Source organism: Anthonomus grandis, chromosome 13 (assembly GCF_022605725.1).
Source record: "Anthonomus grandis grandis chromosome 13, icAntGran1.3, whole genome shotgun sequence".
In the NCBI taxonomy this organism is placed as follows: Eukaryota; Metazoa; Arthropoda; class Insecta; order Coleoptera; family Curculionidae; genus Anthonomus; species Anthonomus grandis.
In genome coordinates, this window is record NC_065558.1 from 2,875,051 (window position 1) to 2,895,620 (window position 20,570).

Consider the following 20,570-nt stretch of genomic DNA (forward strand, 5'->3'; position numbering starts at 1 on the left):
TAAGAGATCTTTAAATCTTTCAGTACTATAGTCATACTATGTATAGTTTCAGCATTACATTATTTTTTTAATACTTAATCATAACTGTTAAAAAAATAATGTATTGTAAAACCAAAATGCACTAGCAATTATGGGACACCCGGTATAATTAATTAAGGTAGGCAGTTACGCCAATTACGTGACAATCATGCTAAAATAACAAAATTGGTTATTATTATAGCAGACAATAAATTGGGTTTGTGTCGTATGTGTGTATCGCTAAGTAAATTATCGTCAGATTAGCGATAAGCCAAAATCTGATAAGTGATGATTTATCACGAATATTATTTAATCGATCAAGGCGTGAATTAGGTTATAATGCAGGTGAGAATATTTGTGTTTTCACATAAAAATCATGGTTGTGAAGCATTTGATAGGTGATAAATAGTCTATTGACATCAGAGTTCCTAGATGAGTTAAAGTTTTTCAAAAGTTTCCATTAGAAACCTTATAATCATTGTTTCGACCAAGATACATTTGGTAAGTCTCTTTTGATCTGTTTGTTTTAATACACTATTTTTACACAAATCAGCACATTTGACCAAAAGTTGCTTATGTTTCTATATAAGTTTCTATGGGGATAATTATTAAGAGGTGCTAATTTGGCTTCTAATAAAATTACCAGGGTTTCTAAAAAGTTATTTATGTTTCTATGCAAGTTTAATGGTGAATCAAAAATCTGGAGGCGCATGAACGCTTGTAGATAACATTTATCGCTGAATCATGTTTTTTTGTAAATTTTCATAAAAATGTTGAAAAATCAATCTTAACCGATTTCCTTCATCTATGTGCTACGTACTATACAAATCAGTCAATTTAATCAGCGGTTTTAAAAAGTTGATGATAAAAGTTATGATTCTGTGTTTCCATAGAAGTGTGAATAATGATACTTTCGCTCTTAATAAATATAACCAGGGGATTTAAAAAGTTGTTTATATATCTATACAAGTTTCGATGGTACATACTAATTTTTGATATAGATGAACGCCGGTAGGGGACTGTAATTGTAAATCGCCGAATCATTTTTTTTTGTACATCTTTATAAAAAATTAATATATTCACTTGTCTTTAACTATGTGCCCATAGACTTTAAATAATTCTTTAATAACTTAAAAGCTTCATAAACGACATTCAATGACTAAAATATATTAAAAATTTTAGTCATTTCTCTCTTTTTCCAAAATTAGACACGTCGTATGTTAAATCACAATTTAAGATTTTGCAAAAACTGTGTAATTAGAATATTTAATCTATGCATACGAGTACGAATAAATTAATATATTTAATCGAAACTTTACTTTTTTCTTAATTTTTAACTATTGATATGAATTTTCGTGTTTTAATACGATTTTAGGCACTTAAATTTATTTTAATTTCTTCCAGATACCTAAAGTTATTATTCCAGGCACTTTATGTAAAAGTTAGATAGTGGAAACCATTTTTTATATCTTTTCAGGTAGACATTTCATGCTATTTTTTAGGTCTCTATAGTACTGATACTAATTTCAGACCTTTCAGGTATTTTAAGTTTTATTTTAGGTATTCAGATTGTTTTCTAGTTATTAAATTAAAAATTAATCTAAAAAACTGGAATGTATAAGACATGAAAAATAATTGATCAATGCGTGGAATGCTAAGAAATTGACCTGATGTATCTGGAATGAATTAAAAAATATCTTTTATTCCAGAAATTGTATACTCTTATTTATGTCTCTGGATATTTCAAATAATTTGCATGCTTTTCACGTATTTTAAATAAATTTTGATGTTTTTTTATTTTACATTTAGATATATTTTAAATTTTATTTCAGGCATTTGGAATAGTATTTTCCAGGTTTTTTAAACACATTTTTAATGTTATTTGAGGTATCCCCATAACTTTTATTTCTTACAATCATTTATAATGTCTGGAAGGTATCAAAGCTGGCTCCAGAAGCCCAGAAAGTATACGCAATTTTACGACAAGGGCATAAAGTAAAATAAAAAATATATTTTAATAATTTTCTATTTTATTTTAAGCAATTTTATGTATCTGAAATATTATTAATAGATTTTCAGGCAGGTATTTCGAGACAGTTTTTATTTTATTCCAAGCATATAAAAAACGAATAACTTTGTCAAATGAAATTTCATTGGCTTTCCAAAAGATGATTTGAAAACTATAAATAGTTTGCTTGAGTACAGTGAATATATTTTCTTAAGAATCTATTATACTTACAGACATTTTTACCTATATTTCAGTAATATTACGAATACAGTAAAATAATACATACTTTTCATATTCCATGTTGCCACTTTTATTTTTTTTTGTTAAATTATTTCTCCTCATGTTAAACTTTAGGAAAACACTGTGTTACTCTTTAAAACAGTTCTATCAAAATTTTGAATATGAATTATTTATGACATGCGTAGTAAAATTTGGTAATATTGTATATATTAACAGCCAAGGATTTGCTAATGTTATTAGTGCTTAATGTCATTTAATTGTGCCAAATTTTTCTTTTTTTAATTTATTTCTTTAAATTAATAAATTGATAAAATTCTTTAAAATTATCTCATTAAAAAAAAAAAAAAAACTTTGATGCACTGCACAGTACTATATGGCAACATTAGATGAGTTATGCTGGATTATAGTTAATTCCATCTCAGATTAGGAAGCGAGGATCAAGAAAATCTATATTCAAGACTGTATAGGATAACAACATATCCTTTGAAACTATAATAACTTTGTGTGAATTACGGCAACGCTGTATAACATACATAGGTTAACAGTTGCTATTTTTTGGCTATACTTAGTTACTTATCTTAACTCTGTATCTCTTGACAAACAAAATTGTCATATATATTTTCTTTTATCAAAAAATTTAATTTTTCTATGTAACTTTTTTTGATACTCTTTACATTTGTTGTGCAGAATCCGGCAATGTTGCATGATATATGTTAATGTTAGGCTTTTTGGCTGTTCATAGATTGAAGAAATATTTCCATTATTGAATCAAATTTAAATTGCTCTTTTGCTACTTAAATCGATTCTATAATAGGAAAAATGCTTAATATGTAATTTTTTTTATCAACTCCACCGCATTACTTCCATAAGAGCTTAAAATTGCATTGAATAAGCCTAACCTTATGTTGAATAATTTTTGAACACTATTCTAATTATTCCAAATGTCAGTATTCAAAATGTTAATAAAATGACTTTTTTAGACAAATCAACAAACATGTACTACCACTTAAATTGAGTCAAACATTGCTTGAGTAACTAAGAGTTTTCTTCTAGATGTGTTTTTATTCTAAATTCGATGATTCTTGACCATGATTGTGAGTTAGATGATGACAAGAAACTAAAAGAGGTATTTCGTTTTGGCTCAGAAAAAATTACCATTAGAAGAGTGTCATGTTATTACTCATGATTTCATTTTAGGTATACAAATGTCTTTAACATTTTTCTTATTCAACTTTTCATTATTCTAATAAGTAACTGAATTTTGCTCCTTATCTATGACACGTTTGGGATTTGTACATTTTGACATATTATGAGTCAAATTCTTTTTGATAAAGGTTAATATTTATTTAAAATTTTAATAAACAGATGATTAATACCATACATTTTTCAGCTTAATGCCTCGATCGAGAAAATGGAAAAACCAAAAGTCAACAGCCCACCAACACCCCCAATCATCAAGAGCAACTGGGTAAAACGTTCTCTGACAGCCACCGTACTAATCGTCTACATGATTGTAGCGGCCTACCTAGGAATACCTGCGATATGGTTCAGCACCCTATTGATCCAGACCAAATGCTACCAAGAGATCATCGCTATAGCATACAAACACTATTCGGAACGAATGCCTGGAATACCACTGTTCCGCACCTTTAACTGGTATTTCTTGTTTCTGGCTAATTATTATTTTTTTGGAGAGACTTTTGCTCAATACTTGGAGGTCCTTACTGTAAAGTATCAAATTTTAGGGATGCTGTTTAAGTATAATAGACTGATATCATTATGTTTGTATTTAATAGGAATAGGATGGTTTTTGAGTTTGCTCTTGAAACAGAAAAGGATATTGAGGCAACATTTCAGTTTACTGGCCTGGATGCACGTTCTTTGCTTGATTATTGTACTACAGAGCTACATGATTATCCAAAACTTATTTGAGGGCCTAATATGGGTTATTATGCCACTCACTCTGGTGTTCCTGAATGATATTTTTGCCTATATTTTTGGTAAAAAATATGGTAAAACCCCACTGATCAAGGTATCACCAAGTAAAACTCTTGAAGGTTTTCTTGGTGGTGGCCTTGGATCTTTAGTACTCGGAACAATAATTGCTTGGGTTCTTTGCCACATAGACCATATGGTATGCCCCACGAAGTTCCAACTAGTAAAAAACACCATTGAAATGTCCACCAACTGCTCCAGAAGCTACTTGTTCCAGCCAGTTAATTATTATGGATTTAATTACTATCCTTTTCTGAATCACCTTCAAGTGCTTACCCTCTTCGCCTCCCTCATAGCTCCCTTTGGAGGCTTTTGCGCTTCAGGTTTTAAAAGAGCTTTTAAAATGAAGGATTTTGGAGATACCATTCCTGGACATGGTGGGGTTATGGATAGGTTCGATTGTCAGTATTTAATGGCCAGTTTTGTTAATGTTTACATCATTAGTTTCGTAAGGAATTACAGTGTTGAAAAGTTTTTAGCCAAAGTGCTGAATATGAACGAGGAGGTTCAGTTGGAGTTTTTTCATGTTTTAAAACAGAATTTGACTGATCAGGGTTTGTTGAATTAGGTTTAGGGGTTATGTATTGTACTGGAAGACTGAATAATGTAATTCTAGTAATAAGTTAATCATTTATATCGTAGTGATCATATGAGTCAAATAAAATAACTATTTATATTGCTTTTTTCTTTTCCTCTGTCTTTCGTAACTTTTGAAATGGTTTTCTCCGGAGAATTATTGGCGCCCAATTTGACAGAAATTAAATGTGTGAAACCTCCATAATTATTGGAAAATTAAACCGTGAAGTCCACGCCTCTGATCCATAAAAATTACCGAAAAACCCCTAAAAAATAGAATCATCTCCTTTGGTGGCATTGGCTGATTTATTTGTCTACCTTTGCCTAGTATGAATGTAAATAGCCCGTTTATGTAATTAACAATTTTTACACACACAAAGAAAATCATTAAGTTATAAGCCAGGTATTAAAATATTTTATAATTAAGTTAATTAAAACTGGGTGAAACGATTCTTAACGTATCATCTACATGATCGCAGTGACCTATCTAGGAATACGTGCCATATGGTACGTACCTTATTGATCCAGACCAAATGCTACCAAGAGATCATCGCTAAAGCATACAAACACTATTCGGAACGAATGCCTGGAATACCACTGTTCTGTACCTTTAACTGGTATCTCTTGTTTGTGGCTAGTTATTCTTTTTTTGGAGAGACTTGTGCTCAATACTTCTAACTATAAAGTATCAAATTGTAGAGATGCTGTTTACGTATACCAGACTGATGTTTGTATTTTATCAGAATAGGATGGTTTTTTAATTTTCTCTTGAAACAGAAAAGGATATTGAGGCAGCATTTCAGTTAATTGGCCTGGATGCACTTTCTTTGCTTAATAATCATTCTACAAAGTTACATGATTATCCAAAACTTATTTGAGGGCCTAATATGGGTTATTATGCCACTTACTCTGGTGTTCCTGAATGACATTTTTGCCTATATTTTTGATAAAAAATATGGTAAAACCCCATTGATCAAGGTATCACCAATTAAAACTCTTGAAGGATTTCTTGGTGGTGGCCTTGGATCTTTAGTACTTGGAACAATAATTGCTTGGGTTCTTTGCCACATAGACCATATGGTATGCCCCACGAAGTTCCAACTAGTAAAAAACACCATTGAAATGTCCACCAACTGCTCCAGAAGCTACTTGTTCCAGCTAGTTAATTATTATGGATTTAATTACTATCCTTTTCTGAATCACCTTCAAGTGCTTACCCTCTTCGCCTCCCTCATAGCTCCCTTTGGAGGCTTTTGCGCTTCAGGTTTTAAAAGAGCTTTTAAAATGAAGGATTTTGGAGATACCATTCCTGGACATGGTGGGGTTATGGATAGGTTCGATTGTCAGTATTTAATGGCCAGTTTTGTTAATGTTTACATCATTAGTTTCGTAAGGAGTTACAGTGTTGAAAAGTTTTTGGCCAAAGTGCTGAATATGAACGAGGAGGTTCAGTTGGAGTTCTTTCATGTTTTAAAACAGAATTTGACTGATCAGGGTTTGTTGAATTAGGTTTAGTGGTTATGTATTGTACTGGAAGACTGAATAATGTAATTCTAGTAATAAGTTAATGATTTATACTGTAGTGATCATATGAGTCAAATAAAATAACTATTTATATTGCTTTTTTCTTTTCCTCTGTCTTTCCTAACTGTTGAAATGTTTAATGATTTTTTTCGGAGAATTAATGGCGCCCAATTTGACAGAAATTAAATGTGACAAACCTCCATAATTATTGGAAAATTAAACCGTGAAGTCCACGCCTCTGATCCATAACAATTACCGAAAAACCCCTAAAAAATAGAATCATCTCCTTTGGTGGCATTGGCTGATTTATTTGTCTACCTTTGTCTAGTATGAAGGTAAATAGCCCGTTTATGTAATTAACAATTTTTACACACACGAAGAAGAATATTAAGTCATAAGCCAGGACTATTCGGAACGAATGCCTGGAATACCATTGTTTCCTTCGAACATTGAAAGACCTTTCAATGTTCGAAGATTGTTTCGCACCTTTAATTGCTATTTCTTGTGTGTGGCTAATTATTACTTTTTTGGAGAGATTTTTGCTCAATACTTGACATACATATGAATAAAATATATTATTTTTCTTTTCCTCAATCCTAAATATTAAGATACTAAATTGAGTGTTGTATTGCAATGATTTAATGGTTTTCTCAGAAGAACCATTGGCGCCCAATTTTGACAATAATTAAGTGTGAGAAGCCTCCATAAACATTAAAAATTAAACCGTGAAGTCCACGCCCCTGATCCATAACAATTACCTCTAAAAAATAGAAACATCTTCTTTGGTGGTATTGGCTGATTTATTTAAGATAATTTAAAACCACCCCTGTCTAGTCGAGGGGGTAATATATGAACGTAAATAGGCACTTTTTGCAATTATGAATTTAACACACCCGATGAAAATCAATAGGGCATAAGTCAGGTATTCTAATGTTTTAGCTTTAAGGTCATTTGTTTGAATTAAGGCGTAACTACTTTTTAAACTAGTGGGAAAACGATATCTGTGGCGAATCGTATCTCAATCGACCTTTCTTGGTAATATAAATATAGACGTTGGTGGTGTGGTCAGTATAATAATTTTTCATAAATTGAAACATTTAATTCAGATAAATCGTGTGAGGTACAGGGTCAGGAACGAAGCGTCGGGAAGGGGCGGATCGGGCGAGCGGGCCTGTAATCAGCGATCCGGCCCTGCAGCCAGGTAAAGGCCTCACAGGTTGATATGGTTCCGACCAACTGCACCAACGGGGAAAAATATTATAATATGAGTATACTTTTGAAAATGTTATGTACCTTAATTATTCTCATAGTACTGTATTGCTTTTACTTTATAGTTTCGGTTGACCCTAAAAACAATTAAAGGACAGTCAACGCGAGTCAGGTGTTGTCAAGTTTTGACGTTATAAATAAAAAAATGCATTTCAGAAGGAGTGCGTTCCTGAACTGCCTTAATTCTTGGTGTCAGAAGTGGGATATCTGAAAGGCCAATTTAGTGAGTGCCTTTAACAAGAAATCGGACCCAGGTGAGGGCCAAGAAATTATTGACGCTGCTATTAGAAAGTCCTGATCAGAACTAAAGAGCAAAATAGAAAATAAAAAAGGCTGAAAGTTGAAGACTTGCTGAACCTAAAAGAACCGAGATTCATAATTTCAAGAAGATCTTAAGACGAAGCAAAGAGAAGTTAATGACCCACTTCAAAGCATGATTTTCGCCATAAGTTTACCTCGTGCTTTTTTATCTAAGAAAATTGTTAAAATTGGTAACCTCTTCAAATATGTTGAAAAATTATTATTTCTAAAAGAAAAAAAAGCATGACTAATAATGAAAAACATACAAAATGCATAGAAAAAAACCACAAATATATTAGAATACATCTCAAAGTTCTTTAATAAAGTTTAAGTCTGGTGGAAGTTCCGATGGCGATCAAACCAATGTATTTCAATTTTTTCAGTATCGGTTTCAATTGGATTCACCCTGTATATAACTCATAGTGCGAAAATTTAATATGCTTGTCCAAACCGGCCCTGTTCATTTAAAGAAACATGACACAATGCGAAAGGCCGACCGATATATTAGTTGCAACGTGCACATTATTTTCGAATTACAAGCGTTTATGAAGCGATAATCTTAAAGTAAAGATCTGAAACGTACATTTGAAGTATATAGAAGGAGCATCGGGACAAAGAGGTTTTATATCATCGATACATAAACCCGTCGAGATGCAAGAAATGTTAAACACATAATAAAGTTTTTAGTGGTCAATCAAGTCCGGTCTGCGAAATAATAATGTCTACATTAAAATGTTTATTAAAAGGCATATAATTTGGTCGGGTTGCCGATGCGAAACCGATATTTTAGAAGTCAATTAAGGTGGGATTCTGTGTTGTAAACCAACTAATGATGGTGATGTGTTGGCTGTACGCTGGCTTTCCCGGTACAAACTGCATGATTATTTTAAAAAAATAGAATTAATGCACATATTATATAGGTTCTGAGGCATATAAACTAAAGATGTTCTGTTGGAATTTAGGACAAATGGTTTACAAGATCATCCAGTATTGGGTCAGAAAATTTCCCTTGGCAAATGTAATTCTGCCACTCCTGACTAATTTATTATTAGATAATGTGAACGTTATTAAATGTTTTCATACTGTAAACCATGAAGTCTATAATTTACTTTAAATTTCTATAATAATAGTGCATAATTTAAACGGATATTCTGGCCTTTCTTAAGTAATTAAAAACAGCAAACCAAGGATACGACTTCGATAGATAAAATTCGCTTATTTCAGGTGTTTTTCAGGATTTACTTCAAACTAGAACTATTTGTTTTTCCAAGTAATACTGTTATTATTTTAAGCAGATTTCCAAAATTAAATTCAAATATTTGAGGCTAATTAAAATTAATATTAGAAAATTCTTAGGAAATAATTTTTGTAATTAAAAACGAACTTTTAATATTAAATTGAAATAAAAATTCTCTCTGACAAATAGATATACTTCGAAACATTCAAAACATTGTAATATTAATACATCAATAAGCAATATAATATAAAGGTAATTGCATAGACGTTATATAAGAATGTTGAATTTTATTTATGAATGTATTTTTTTCATTTATAATTTTAAACTTATTTCATAATTATTTATAATGTCATTTTACTATATATTTAACTACGTAATTTTCGAAAGTAAAAGAGAAACTCATTTCGTACCTAAAGATCAAAAAAGAAGTAAAAAGCAATAAAATCCATTTAAGTTATGCATTATTATATAAAATACGAACTCCGATATTCTTTACTTTTTATTATAAATACTTAATAAGTATGCATCGGAATTTATTAGTACATTTTTAAAATTTGCAAACTTAAGGTCTAAAATAAATCATTCAATTAAATATGCTTATAGTTTCTATTTTTTGCCCCAACTTGGAACAATTACTAATTTTAGAATTGCTATTAAAATAGTATATAAGTTATGCACTATTAGAGTTTTATGACGACTATCCACATTTTATGAACAAAATAAAAACCGATTTAGGCATTTTTAAATGAAACGAAAAAGAAAGTGAACGGTAAAAAAGTCTAATATGGAAATTTGAAAAAAATAATTTAGAAAATAAGTAATAAGAAAATATTATTCTTAAAATTACGAAATTAAAGTTTCTATTCTGCTATTTATATTTTATAGTGAAATTTTGAAGAAATGCCTTGTAAAACTCTTCAGGTTCTATAGGAAAGCCAGGAAGAAATTAAAGAATAATATTATGAAAACAAAAAATACGTAATTTTTTTGTAACTCGTGATTAATTTCTTAGCAAATAAAAAGAACACTGAAACTTAAAATCATTTTGGCAATCTTTAGTATCTGGTCCAAGTTTTGTCAGTGATTTAAAATTTAGAAAACGATTTTTTTAAATTTGGATTGTCTTGAAATTTGAAAGGAATTTTAATCAATAAAATATAAAGCATTCGGTAAAAAGACCAAAATTTCTCAAAAAATTAAAGAAAGCACCTTTAGTTGATTTTTCTTATTAAATTCTTTCTTAAGGATTAATTTTTTTTTAGTCGAGGAATTCAAGGAACTATTTTGGTCATTTTATAGATAACTAAATAAGTCTGGATTTAGAAACTAAAAAATAAAGTGCAAGATATATTTTTTGAGGTTTACATTATGTCGAAATTTAAAACACTAATTATAATAATTAATAAATTAATAAATATATTAAATTTCCAAACAAATTATAAATAAAAGCATTCGGTAAAATGACCAATAATTTTTCGCGAAAAACTTCTCAGTAATTTTTTTTATTGATTTCTTTATTGAGAATTAATTTTTTTAGTCTAGGAATTCAAAGAACAATTTTTTGTTATTTTATTGGCATAAAAAGAATATGAGTATAATAATTATATTAAATTATAAATAAAATATAAACTTGGAAAACCTCTAATATAAATTTTTTTATTAAAATTATTCTGAAGAATAATTTGTTGTTGTCGAAGAGTTAAAAAAATTTTAAATTATTTTAATGTTAATCAAATTAAATGTCTCGACTTAAAAACCAAAAAATGAAAAACTCGTAAAGTTTATTTTTTTGATGTTTAGTTTACGTCAAAGATCTAAATAATAATAGTAATAATAAGAAAATCAAATCGAAAAAGCAATTAACCAAAAATTTTAAATAATAAATTTGTGAACAAATTATAAATAAGATATAAAGCTTTCACAAAAAGACCAAAGGTTCCGGAAAACCTTAAAAAACCTTTGGCTCTTATTTTTTTAATGAAACTCTTTTTGAAGAGCAAATTATTTTTGTATATTTATATTGTGTTGAAATTTTAAAATAAAAATAAAAAAAATTAGACATTCAAAATGAAATTGACAAAAAATAAAAATATATTTAATAAAAAATTCGAAATTTTTGAAAAAACTTGGAAGAACCCTCTCATTGATATTTTTGATGAAATTTTTTCTAAAGAATTGTTTTTTTTAGTAGAAGAATTTAAAGCAATTTTGTTCGTCATTTCATTGTTAATCAAATTGAAAGTCTCGATTTAGAAACTAAAGAGTAAAGAATGACTCCTTTAATAGTCTAAATTTATTGTTTTAATGTAAAATGTGTCCAAATATAAAATAAATAATTTTAAACAAAATATAAAGCATTCGATAAAAATGCCAGTATCGGGAAAAACTTTAATCAAATTCTTTATTAAAAATTGTTTTTTTTTGTCGAGGAGGTAAATGAACTTTGTCGTCCCTTTATTGTTAATCAAATAAAGTCCCGATTTAGAAAATAGAAAATAAAGAACCCCAAAAATAGTCTAAATTTTTTTAAATGTATATTGTGCGTAAATTTTAACTAAATAATAGTAAACAAATGATAAATTAAATGTACAGCATTCAAGGAAAATTTTAACATTTTTGGAAAACTTGGAAAAACCTCTCACTATTTTTTTTTATTAAATTGATTTTTAATTTAATTAAATTTTCATTATATTGTTAATTAAATTGGCAGTAAAAAAACTCGTATAACGGTCTAAATTTATTATTTTTAAATGTGGTTTGTATCGAAACTTGATATAAATATTAACAAACAAATTATAAATAAAATACACGCATTCAATAAATAAAAAGGCAATAATTATAAAACAATAAATATAACAAAGTGCTCCTAGCATTATCAAAAGTTTTTGGAACTTTGAAAACTATAGTCATCTTTCATGTAGAATTTAATGTTCAATTAACCTAATTTTTTTTGTCTCCTATTATTCAATGCTTATTAATTAATTTAGTTTAGTTTTTTGATTGTATGTATGTATTTGATTTAGGTATCTATACGAATATTGCATAATAATGATGAGCCTGCAAAATTAAATATATTAATTAAAAAATGTCGTCTAACTTAGGGAAGCTTTTAACACTCGGTAACACCGGATAGAATATAGATGCTGAAGACTTAATATTTACCCTTAAGTATGTTTACTATGTAAAAGATGCGTGTCGCCAAGTATGAGAATTGAACATTATTACATAAATTTTTAACAATCTTCTGATATGGTTGACATCTTGATAGTGATACTTTTCAGAAGGCAATAGAAAGAGAGAATGCACCGTAAAATCACTATTACTTTGACATTGGAATGGGATAGCGAAGGCTCATTATATATGAAAGTGTTAATCATTCCACTTAAGGTTATGCATTTTAAACAATTGACAAATATTGTAAGCCGCGCAGGAAAGAACAAGTTGTAAATGCGAGAAAAGCCAACCATTATTTATCAAAAGCCATATACATCGGATATCTTAGTCATTTCAAACCATTTGGCTAATAACATCGCTAATCCACTGCTAATTAGTCTCAGGTAAGATTCCTGCGGACCAACCTGCTAATTTTCAATGTTGGTATTAAGTGTATTATTGAACAATGTCCTTAGAGTGATAGAGCTTTTATTTTTAAAAAACCTTCTAATAAATGAATGCCCATTAATTTTAAATATTGCTACTTCTTTTGTTAAATTGCCCTTTTAACTAAAAATTTGGAATTTAAATTTGGTGGTAAAAACTGTTGCTATATGGGTTTCTTTTGCACTGTTGAGATCTTCTCGATCTCATAACTCATCGTTGCGATCACTAATTTGAACATAATCGAAACCACGGGTATTACCCCGATTGAATTCCGATGTTGGAGCGACATTTGCGCGAGTTTTTCACCGATTACTAATCGATTATTTATTGGTCATGAATTCCGCGCGCCACTGAATTATTTATGGTCCCTCGCCACTATCGCACTATAATTTTATGCCCTGGGAAAAGAAATTCTTGATACGATGGCCCCCCCACGGACAGGGGCGACTCGCCTCCAACAGCTGTATTTACTTAAAACGGCACCTTTTTTTTTGAATTTCATTCAACGATAATCGAAAGATTTATCAGCGAAAATTCCCGTTGTCATAATTTTTGAAAGCAAAAATTCGCAATAAACGCTCATTTGTTTAATAAACTCATTTAAAATAATTATCGTACGGCGGACCACCCAATTTTGACTGGTTCATCACTTCCTGGGGGGCATGTTAAGACGTCTTCATAGGCCTGGGACATAAATTTCTCGATCAGAAATAAAATTCGTATCATGCAACGATGTTGTCCACCACGTTGCCAGATGTTTGAGATAGAATTTATTTAGAAAAATTCGTAAATGTTCTACTATAGTAGTAATAATAATGTCTGTTGGGAGTCCAGGGTCCAAAAGCCTCTTTTGGAGTAGATAATATACCTCCAAAGCCACTTTTATGAACCACAGAGTTCCATCCTTTTATTCCAACATTTAAATATAAAATGTTTCAGTTGCATTAAAATGAATATTTCAGGCAGTAGAATCAGATCTTGCAGACATCCATCCAACTTCTTTTTAGTATACACACAACCAAACTTGGAATGGAATCACTTGAAATATTCGTTTATTTCTTTTTGTTGCAAGTAATAAAAAATGATATACAGGGTGTCATTGAAATGGTGTAAAAAAATTCGGGGGATGATAGTACTCCTAAAAATTTTAAAAAAGTTCCTATAACTATAGGGCGGAAAATGCATATTAAGGGAGTTAGGGGCACTGAAAGGGTAAATTTAAAAAACGGTTTTTTGAAATTGTAGGCTTAAAAAACGAGATAAAATTTCGAAAAAAAATCCTCTGCCATAAATTTTGACCCAAAATCAAATGGTGATACTGAAAAATAATTTGGAAAATCGGAAAGGGTAGTTTTTGCAAGGGTAGAGGGTTAATTCGTGAATAACTTTTTTTAGGTTATTTTCTTCGTAACGTGGGTTCATTTTTTAAAAACTACATACTTTTTCCTACAAAAAAGGTACTCTTGTTGCACATCGCCCAGAACGATGGTTTTCGAGAAAATTGAAGGCAAAAAGTTTGCTCTGATGGGCTGCTAACTGGTTAAACAACATAAACTTATGAAAGTTATGGGGTTTCAAAAGTAAACAAGTAGTTATTAAATAATTAATTGAAAAATCTAAATTTCATGATTTTTAAAACATCGTATTGCTTTAAAAAAACGAAATAAACCAATTACCAAATAGATTATTGACTTATTGAGATAGACTTATTGGACCATTTTTTCTACCCCCGAGATTAATTTGACACCTTTTGAAAAGTCGCTTGTTATTTATAATAATAAACATTTTAGGCTAAATGGTCAAAGTTACCTTAATTTTGTAATACATGATCTACCAGCACTTTTGGAGGAAGTTCCCATAGCACAGAGGCAGATCACGTATTTTATGCATGATGGTGCACCAGCTCATTTTCCGCTAGCGGTGAGGAATCATTTAAACCAAGTTTTTGAGAGGCGTTGGATAGGACGTGGTGGTCCACAAGCTTGGCCAGCAAGATCACCAGATCTTAATCCATTAGATTTCTACTTCTGGGGCCACTTGAAAACTTTGGTTTACTCAGTGCCGATTAATACTGAAGAGCAACTACGTCAACGCATTATCGACTGTTCCAATCAAATTCGTACAACCCCAGGGATATTCCACAGGGTACGCAGATCATGGAGAAGAAGAGCAGATGTCTGCATTGAAATGAATGATGGTCACTTTGAACATTTACTATGAATGAATTAAGAAATGCATTATTTTAATAAGGAATTTTGGTAATTGGTTTATTTCGTTTTTTAAAGCAATAAGATGTTTTAAAAATCATAAAATTTAGATTTTTCAATTAATTATTTAATAACTACGTGTTTACTTTTGAAACCCCATAACTTTCATAGGTTTATGTTGTTTAACCAGTTAGCAACCCATCAGAGCAAACTTTTTGCCTTCAATTTTCTCGAAAACCATCGTTCTGGGCGATGTGCAATAAGAGTACCTTTTTTGTAGGAAAAAGTATGTAGTTTTTAAAAAATGAACCCACGTTGCGAAAAAAATAACCTAAAAAAAGTTATTTACGAATTAACCCCCTACCCTTGCAAAAACTACCCTTTCCGATTTTCCAAATTATTTTTCAGTATCACCATTTGATTTTGGGTCAAAATTTATGGCAGAGGATTTTTTTTCGAAATTTTATCTCGTTTTTTAAGCCTACAATTTCAAAAAACCGTTTTTTAAATTTACCCTTTCAGTGCCCCTAACTCCCTTAATATGCATTTTCCGCCCTATAGTTATAGGAACTTTTTTTAAAATTTTTAGGAGTACTATCACCCCCCGAATTTTTTTACACCATTTCAATGACACCCTGTATATCCATAGTATTTGTCTTGGCAGTGTTAATTTAACTGTTTCACTTTTAAGTTGCATTAATTCAAGATTTATGCAATTGGTAACATTAAAGAATAGACCAAGAAGAAGTCGTGGAAGAGTCATTGCAGAAGAGCAGGATGGCTAATATCTCTACCCCCAGAGTTTCTGGTTTCTGTCAAAATTGGTTTTATTAGTTATATGATATGTTAAACAACGTTAAACAAACTGATCGTTAAACAATTTAAACGGTATGGAGGGTGAAAATTGGACAAATCTCTTATTTTCCCTGATGACCAGCAAATTTGCATTTTAAAAGTTGGAGAGATATAAGGAGGGAGGTACTGTAATGTTTTGGGAAGGAATTATAATTGTAAAGGAACTTCTTTAATTCCTATTCGATAAACCCTAATAGGTCAAAAGTCTGTTGACTTCATTTTGTCTGTCTCTTCATATAGTCTGGCTCTGGAGAGCTCGATTTAGAGATTTGCTTTTATTTATTAACTTTATTTTATTTATCCATCTTTCTTTTTATGTTTTCTTATTTGTCCACCCATTTTTAAGATAAGTTGTCGAGTGGCCTTCTTGCTCACCGGATCTTAATCTTACGAAACACCCGTCAAAATAACCCTGGTAACACGAAACAATACATGCAAGCAATTTTAGAGGAATCGGCAAATGTTTGTCAAGAAGAAATGACCAACTTGATAGATAGCATGTATCGTCGATGCATCGATTATTTTTATAGAAGTCCTTACTTTTTCTTATTTGTCCTATTACATATCAAGAAAATTATAATAATTTTAAATTACTTTCCTAATTAAATTGGTTTGGAAAAATTACTCTTTACTTCTCAATGACTATTTCTCGAAATTACTGGGTGATTCCATATAAATTTGGTTATGTGACGTTGCATCCAAAATGACAAAACAGGTTATAAACGACGTAACTGAGAGGTATATGAAACAGTAGTGATAGTAGTGATAAAGGACAGAGATTATAGCAAGCTTTTGTAAAAAAAAAATATATATTTCCTAATTAACAGACTAAAATTTATTATTGTAGAAAGATGCTTATGCTTACTAGGCTGAATAGTAGAAAATACCAGTAAATCTATTTCAGAAATGTGTGAAATCAGCTCAAAATTACATTCAACAATGACAATATTGTCAGGTGCTATATCAATAAGACAATAGGTAATAGTAAACTTAGAGGGACAAAATAAGACATTATGGAGGCACTTATCAAAAGTAGACTTACGCTATACAGGGTGTCCTGAAGTTCAGTGTCCAAACTTTAACAGCGCATTGTGCATATGCAAACCAAGATGACTCATTAGCATTTTTAAGTTCTTTGTAATTTTTGGAAATTTGAAATAACTGAGATCTCTGTATTATAATCAATAAGAAATGTTTAGGACGTAGATATCAGCAATTTTTTTTAAATGATAGAATTTTGTACACATTTTTAAGTGCCACAAAAGAACCATCAACTGATTGACAAAAAAAGCAAAATATTTGAATTAGCTCTATCAAAGAAACTTAAAATCTTGCATATAATAAATCAGTATAAAAGTAAAAAATGCTAAATTATGACAAAAAAAACAACTTTAATTGGTACCAATATACTAAAAACCCTTTATTACCTTTAATAAAAAACATTCTTTAATGCCTTTATGTACAACTTAAAAAAAAACAATATATGACGTAGATTGGAAAAAAAATCAGTTTTCTGTGCAGAAATGAAATATTCTTTAATATCAAAAGTAGAGATTCATATAGACTAAAATTTCAGTTTTCCATGTTCACAGGTTAATCTACTCTAGAACTGTTTGATAATTGTTAATATTTTAAGAGAGTTTATTAAATGAGGGAAAATTTATTTGACAAAATTTTTGAATAAAATGAAACTTACATGAATATTCTTTATCATTCTTGGCGTTTTCTATTTTCTTCTTAGAATTCTTAATTGAAGATTTTCTTTTTCCACTTTTTAGATATTTTAGTTTCTTCAAAATTACTCAACAAGACATTAAAAAGAACATTCAGATTCCTAAAATATAGGGTTTACTTTCACCATTGACAATAATGTATGTACTGTATATAACGTATAAGCATGAATGGTACAATCTTCGACTCTAATTTCAATTTTCATGCACACGTTGACCACTATTAACAGAATAAGTCTAAATGCTTCTGCACTTTCTCATATACAGTGTACTTTATAATTTTCCACAGTATAAAATCGAATAAATTGAGAAGATTTTAAAAAAGGGCTATGAGAACAATCCTAAGATGTAACCGCTACACACCAATCAAGAGTTTAGTGGACGTTATAAATTTGCTAAGCAAATATTTTTGTTTAATGTTAACTTATTTATATTTAAATTAGAAAGAGGCTTTTACTTTAATATATATGTGATAAATTAACAATCTGTTATGATGCACAATTATAAAACCAAAAAATGTGTGATTTTTATTTTGGTAAATAGATGTAACAGAAGTTTAAGTAAGTCATTTAAGTGAAATTACTTATTATAACTAATTTTAATCAGTTGAGGCTATTGAGAGCGTATATATTAAATAAATTTTAGGCCTATTGTTAATTCATTGCTTTTTTTCTCTCTGCTGTATTTTTAAATTTTGTAATTTGTTCACTTATATATCGTCTTGCTTCAATAATGTATTAATATTTTTTTAAGTTTAAGGTATATATGTAGTTTTTTTTGTAAAATAAAAATGATTACTAACATAAATTAATTGTTGGCAATAATCCAAAATTTTTAGTTTTCATAAATTTACCTGTCAAGGCATTAGCAATTATTTTAGTACTATTGTAACCACCTCTATTACCCAGAATCTTAGACTTGAAAATGCAATAATATTTAGGTCAAAATAGTTAAGCTCATGTTAAACTTTCATAAGTCTTAGTTTTTTTCTATTAATATACTTATGCTTTACATATTTTTTCTATTAATATATTCTGGAAATACAATTCATGAAAACAATTTTTTTTCCACTAGTTAGTGCGGTAGAGAATTTTTAGTTTCTTGAATATTTAAATTTGTTTCTCTATAATCCGAAAATCTAGAAACTTCTTTAAACACAGAAACTTCTTTCAGAAGAAATACCGATGTTTCGGCATTTATTTAAGTCATCTTCGTCATAATTGTGATAAGCGGCTATATAATGGTACGTGATTTTATCAATGGAAATAAATTCGTTTTTTAATAATAATAGGTAATTTAGGTAGAAGTATGTGGGTTATTTAGTAGGTAAATTAGGTCTTCTATGTTGACCCAAAATAAACAGGGCATCTCGGTCCTGGAATATATTAGGTATCGTCCCGGAGTTCCATGGACAAAAACATCCTCCCAGTTTTCCAGAAATACACCGTTAAAGAGTCAGCTCACAACCTAAATGTGGTGCAAATCGAATAACGAAAAAAGAGCCATAATTATTACAAAAATTTTATATTTGTTGTTAATCCCCAAACCCAACAATATTCCAAACGACATAAATATTTATACACAGTAAGGTTTTATAAAAAGTAAATACAAATAATGACTATTAAATATAAAAGAACAAAGCATACAGCATATGACTAACATTACAATTCCAGAATATATACTCTCAATAAGCGGTTCAAACTATCGACATTATTACAAAATTTTATATCATCCGGTAATTTATTGAATTCTAGCAAACCTTTATAGAGCACGGAATTAAGCATTTGAACGGTATTACACTTATGAGTTAAAATAAAATCAGTACGATTCCTAGTAATATAATCACTAAATAGCACTAAGTTATCACATATATAACTAGGTAAAAGGCCTTCCTTTAACTTAAAGATAAATAAATTAACATTAAACAAAATTCGCTGTTGGGCAGACAACATATTTAAGACATTTAACATTATTTTAATAGGCGTATAGCGGTTACATTTCAAAATTGCTTATTGCCCTATTTTAAATTTTTTCTAGTTGACAAATTTTATGCTAGGGTAAATTATATAAAAGAGTTGAACAGAATTGTAAATGCGGAAGAGCTATGACATTAAATAAAGTTATTTTTGTATTCATTGAAAAATTTTGACCTATCCTATTAATAAACTCTTTTTCATTATATAATCTGCATGAGCCTAAAAATTTAAATTACAAAAAATTAAAGGTATTTAATTTGATTGTCGTAAGGTATTTTTTGTCCATTCACATTTTGAATGGACAAAAATTGAAATTTTGACTTTGCGATATTTAGGCTTAGCCTATTGTTATCAGGCCAGTTAAATAAATTGCCAAGTTTGCTGTAGATATTTACCTATATAGAGCATAGTATCGTCAGCAAATAAGATAACATTTAATTTTTCAGCTACCCTAACCATATCATTTATGTATAATAGAAACAATAATGGACCTAGAACAGTTTCTTGAGGCACAGCGACATTGACAATTACGGTTTCAGAGATAAAATTGTTAAACTTCACACGTTGTAACCTATAACATAAATATGACTTACACCATTTTAAAGCGTATGTGCTCTAATTTTTTTAACAATATATTTCTATCAATAGTTTAGTCAATTGCCTTTATAAAATTATCGGAGATATTTAAAACAACAGATTCGCAAGAGTGGCGTTCACGAAAGCCAGATTGGTTTGGAATTATAATTTTGTTGTTTTTTTGCTGCTCTTTTACACAAACAGCCGAAACATCGGCATTTCATCTAGAATAGAATCACTTTTATTTCAGGTTTTTTTGCTACCGTTTCTCTCTATGTTCAATATGATATACCTTTATTCTTAAATATTTTTTACTTTTAAACTTCTTGCTTTTTTTGTAATTTTTGGCAACGCGGTCCGTAATCCGCCGTATGGTATATCGATTAAATCGATCCGAGGCTCCGCACGAACACTCGGTATATTTATGGGCCGACTTTTTAATAACTTCATATTATACAC

General features: G+C 29.7%; 2 protein-coding genes across 5 annotated transcripts; both read left to right on the plus strand.

The window, feature by feature from the left end:
* The first annotated feature begins 235 nt into the window (after positions 1-235).
* LOC126744010 (phosphatidate cytidylyltransferase, photoreceptor-specific-like) lies at positions 236-4,940 on the plus strand. 4 transcript variants are annotated; one of them, XM_050451320.1, is made up of 3 exons: positions 3,244-3,392; positions 3,464-3,600; positions 3,657-4,940. In XM_050451320.1, exon 3 carries the CDS (start codon positions 3,678-3,680, stop codon positions 4,827-4,829), a length of 1,152 nt encoding a protein of 383 aa, XP_050307277.1. In that variant the 5' UTR covers positions 3,244-3,392; positions 3,464-3,600; positions 3,657-3,677; the 3' UTR covers positions 4,830-4,940. The 4 variants fall into 4 exon arrangements, with proteins under 4 accessions (XP_050307274.1, XP_050307276.1, XP_050307277.1 ...); XM_050451317.1 differs by lacking the exons at positions 3,244-3,392; positions 3,464-3,600 and adding an exon at positions 236-363; XM_050451319.1 differs by lacking the exons at positions 3,244-3,392; positions 3,464-3,600 and adding an exon at positions 370-519.
* Positions 4,941-5,092: 152 nt separating this feature from the next.
* Positions 5,093-6,457, plus strand: LOC126744011 (phosphatidate cytidylyltransferase, photoreceptor-specific-like). Its single transcript, XM_050451322.1, has one exon. The coding sequence runs from the start codon at positions 5,654-5,656 to the stop codon at positions 6,344-6,346; it is 693 nt and encodes a 230-aa protein (XP_050307279.1). The 5' UTR covers positions 5,093-5,653; the 3' UTR covers positions 6,347-6,457.
* The last annotated feature ends 14,113 nt before the right edge of the window (positions 6,458-20,570 follow it).

Excerpts from the sequence above, each read along its gene's own strand:
- LOC126744011 (XM_050451322.1), top strand. The coding sequence starts at position 5,654 with ATGCACTTTCTTTGCTTAATAATCATTCTACAAAGTTACATGATTATC.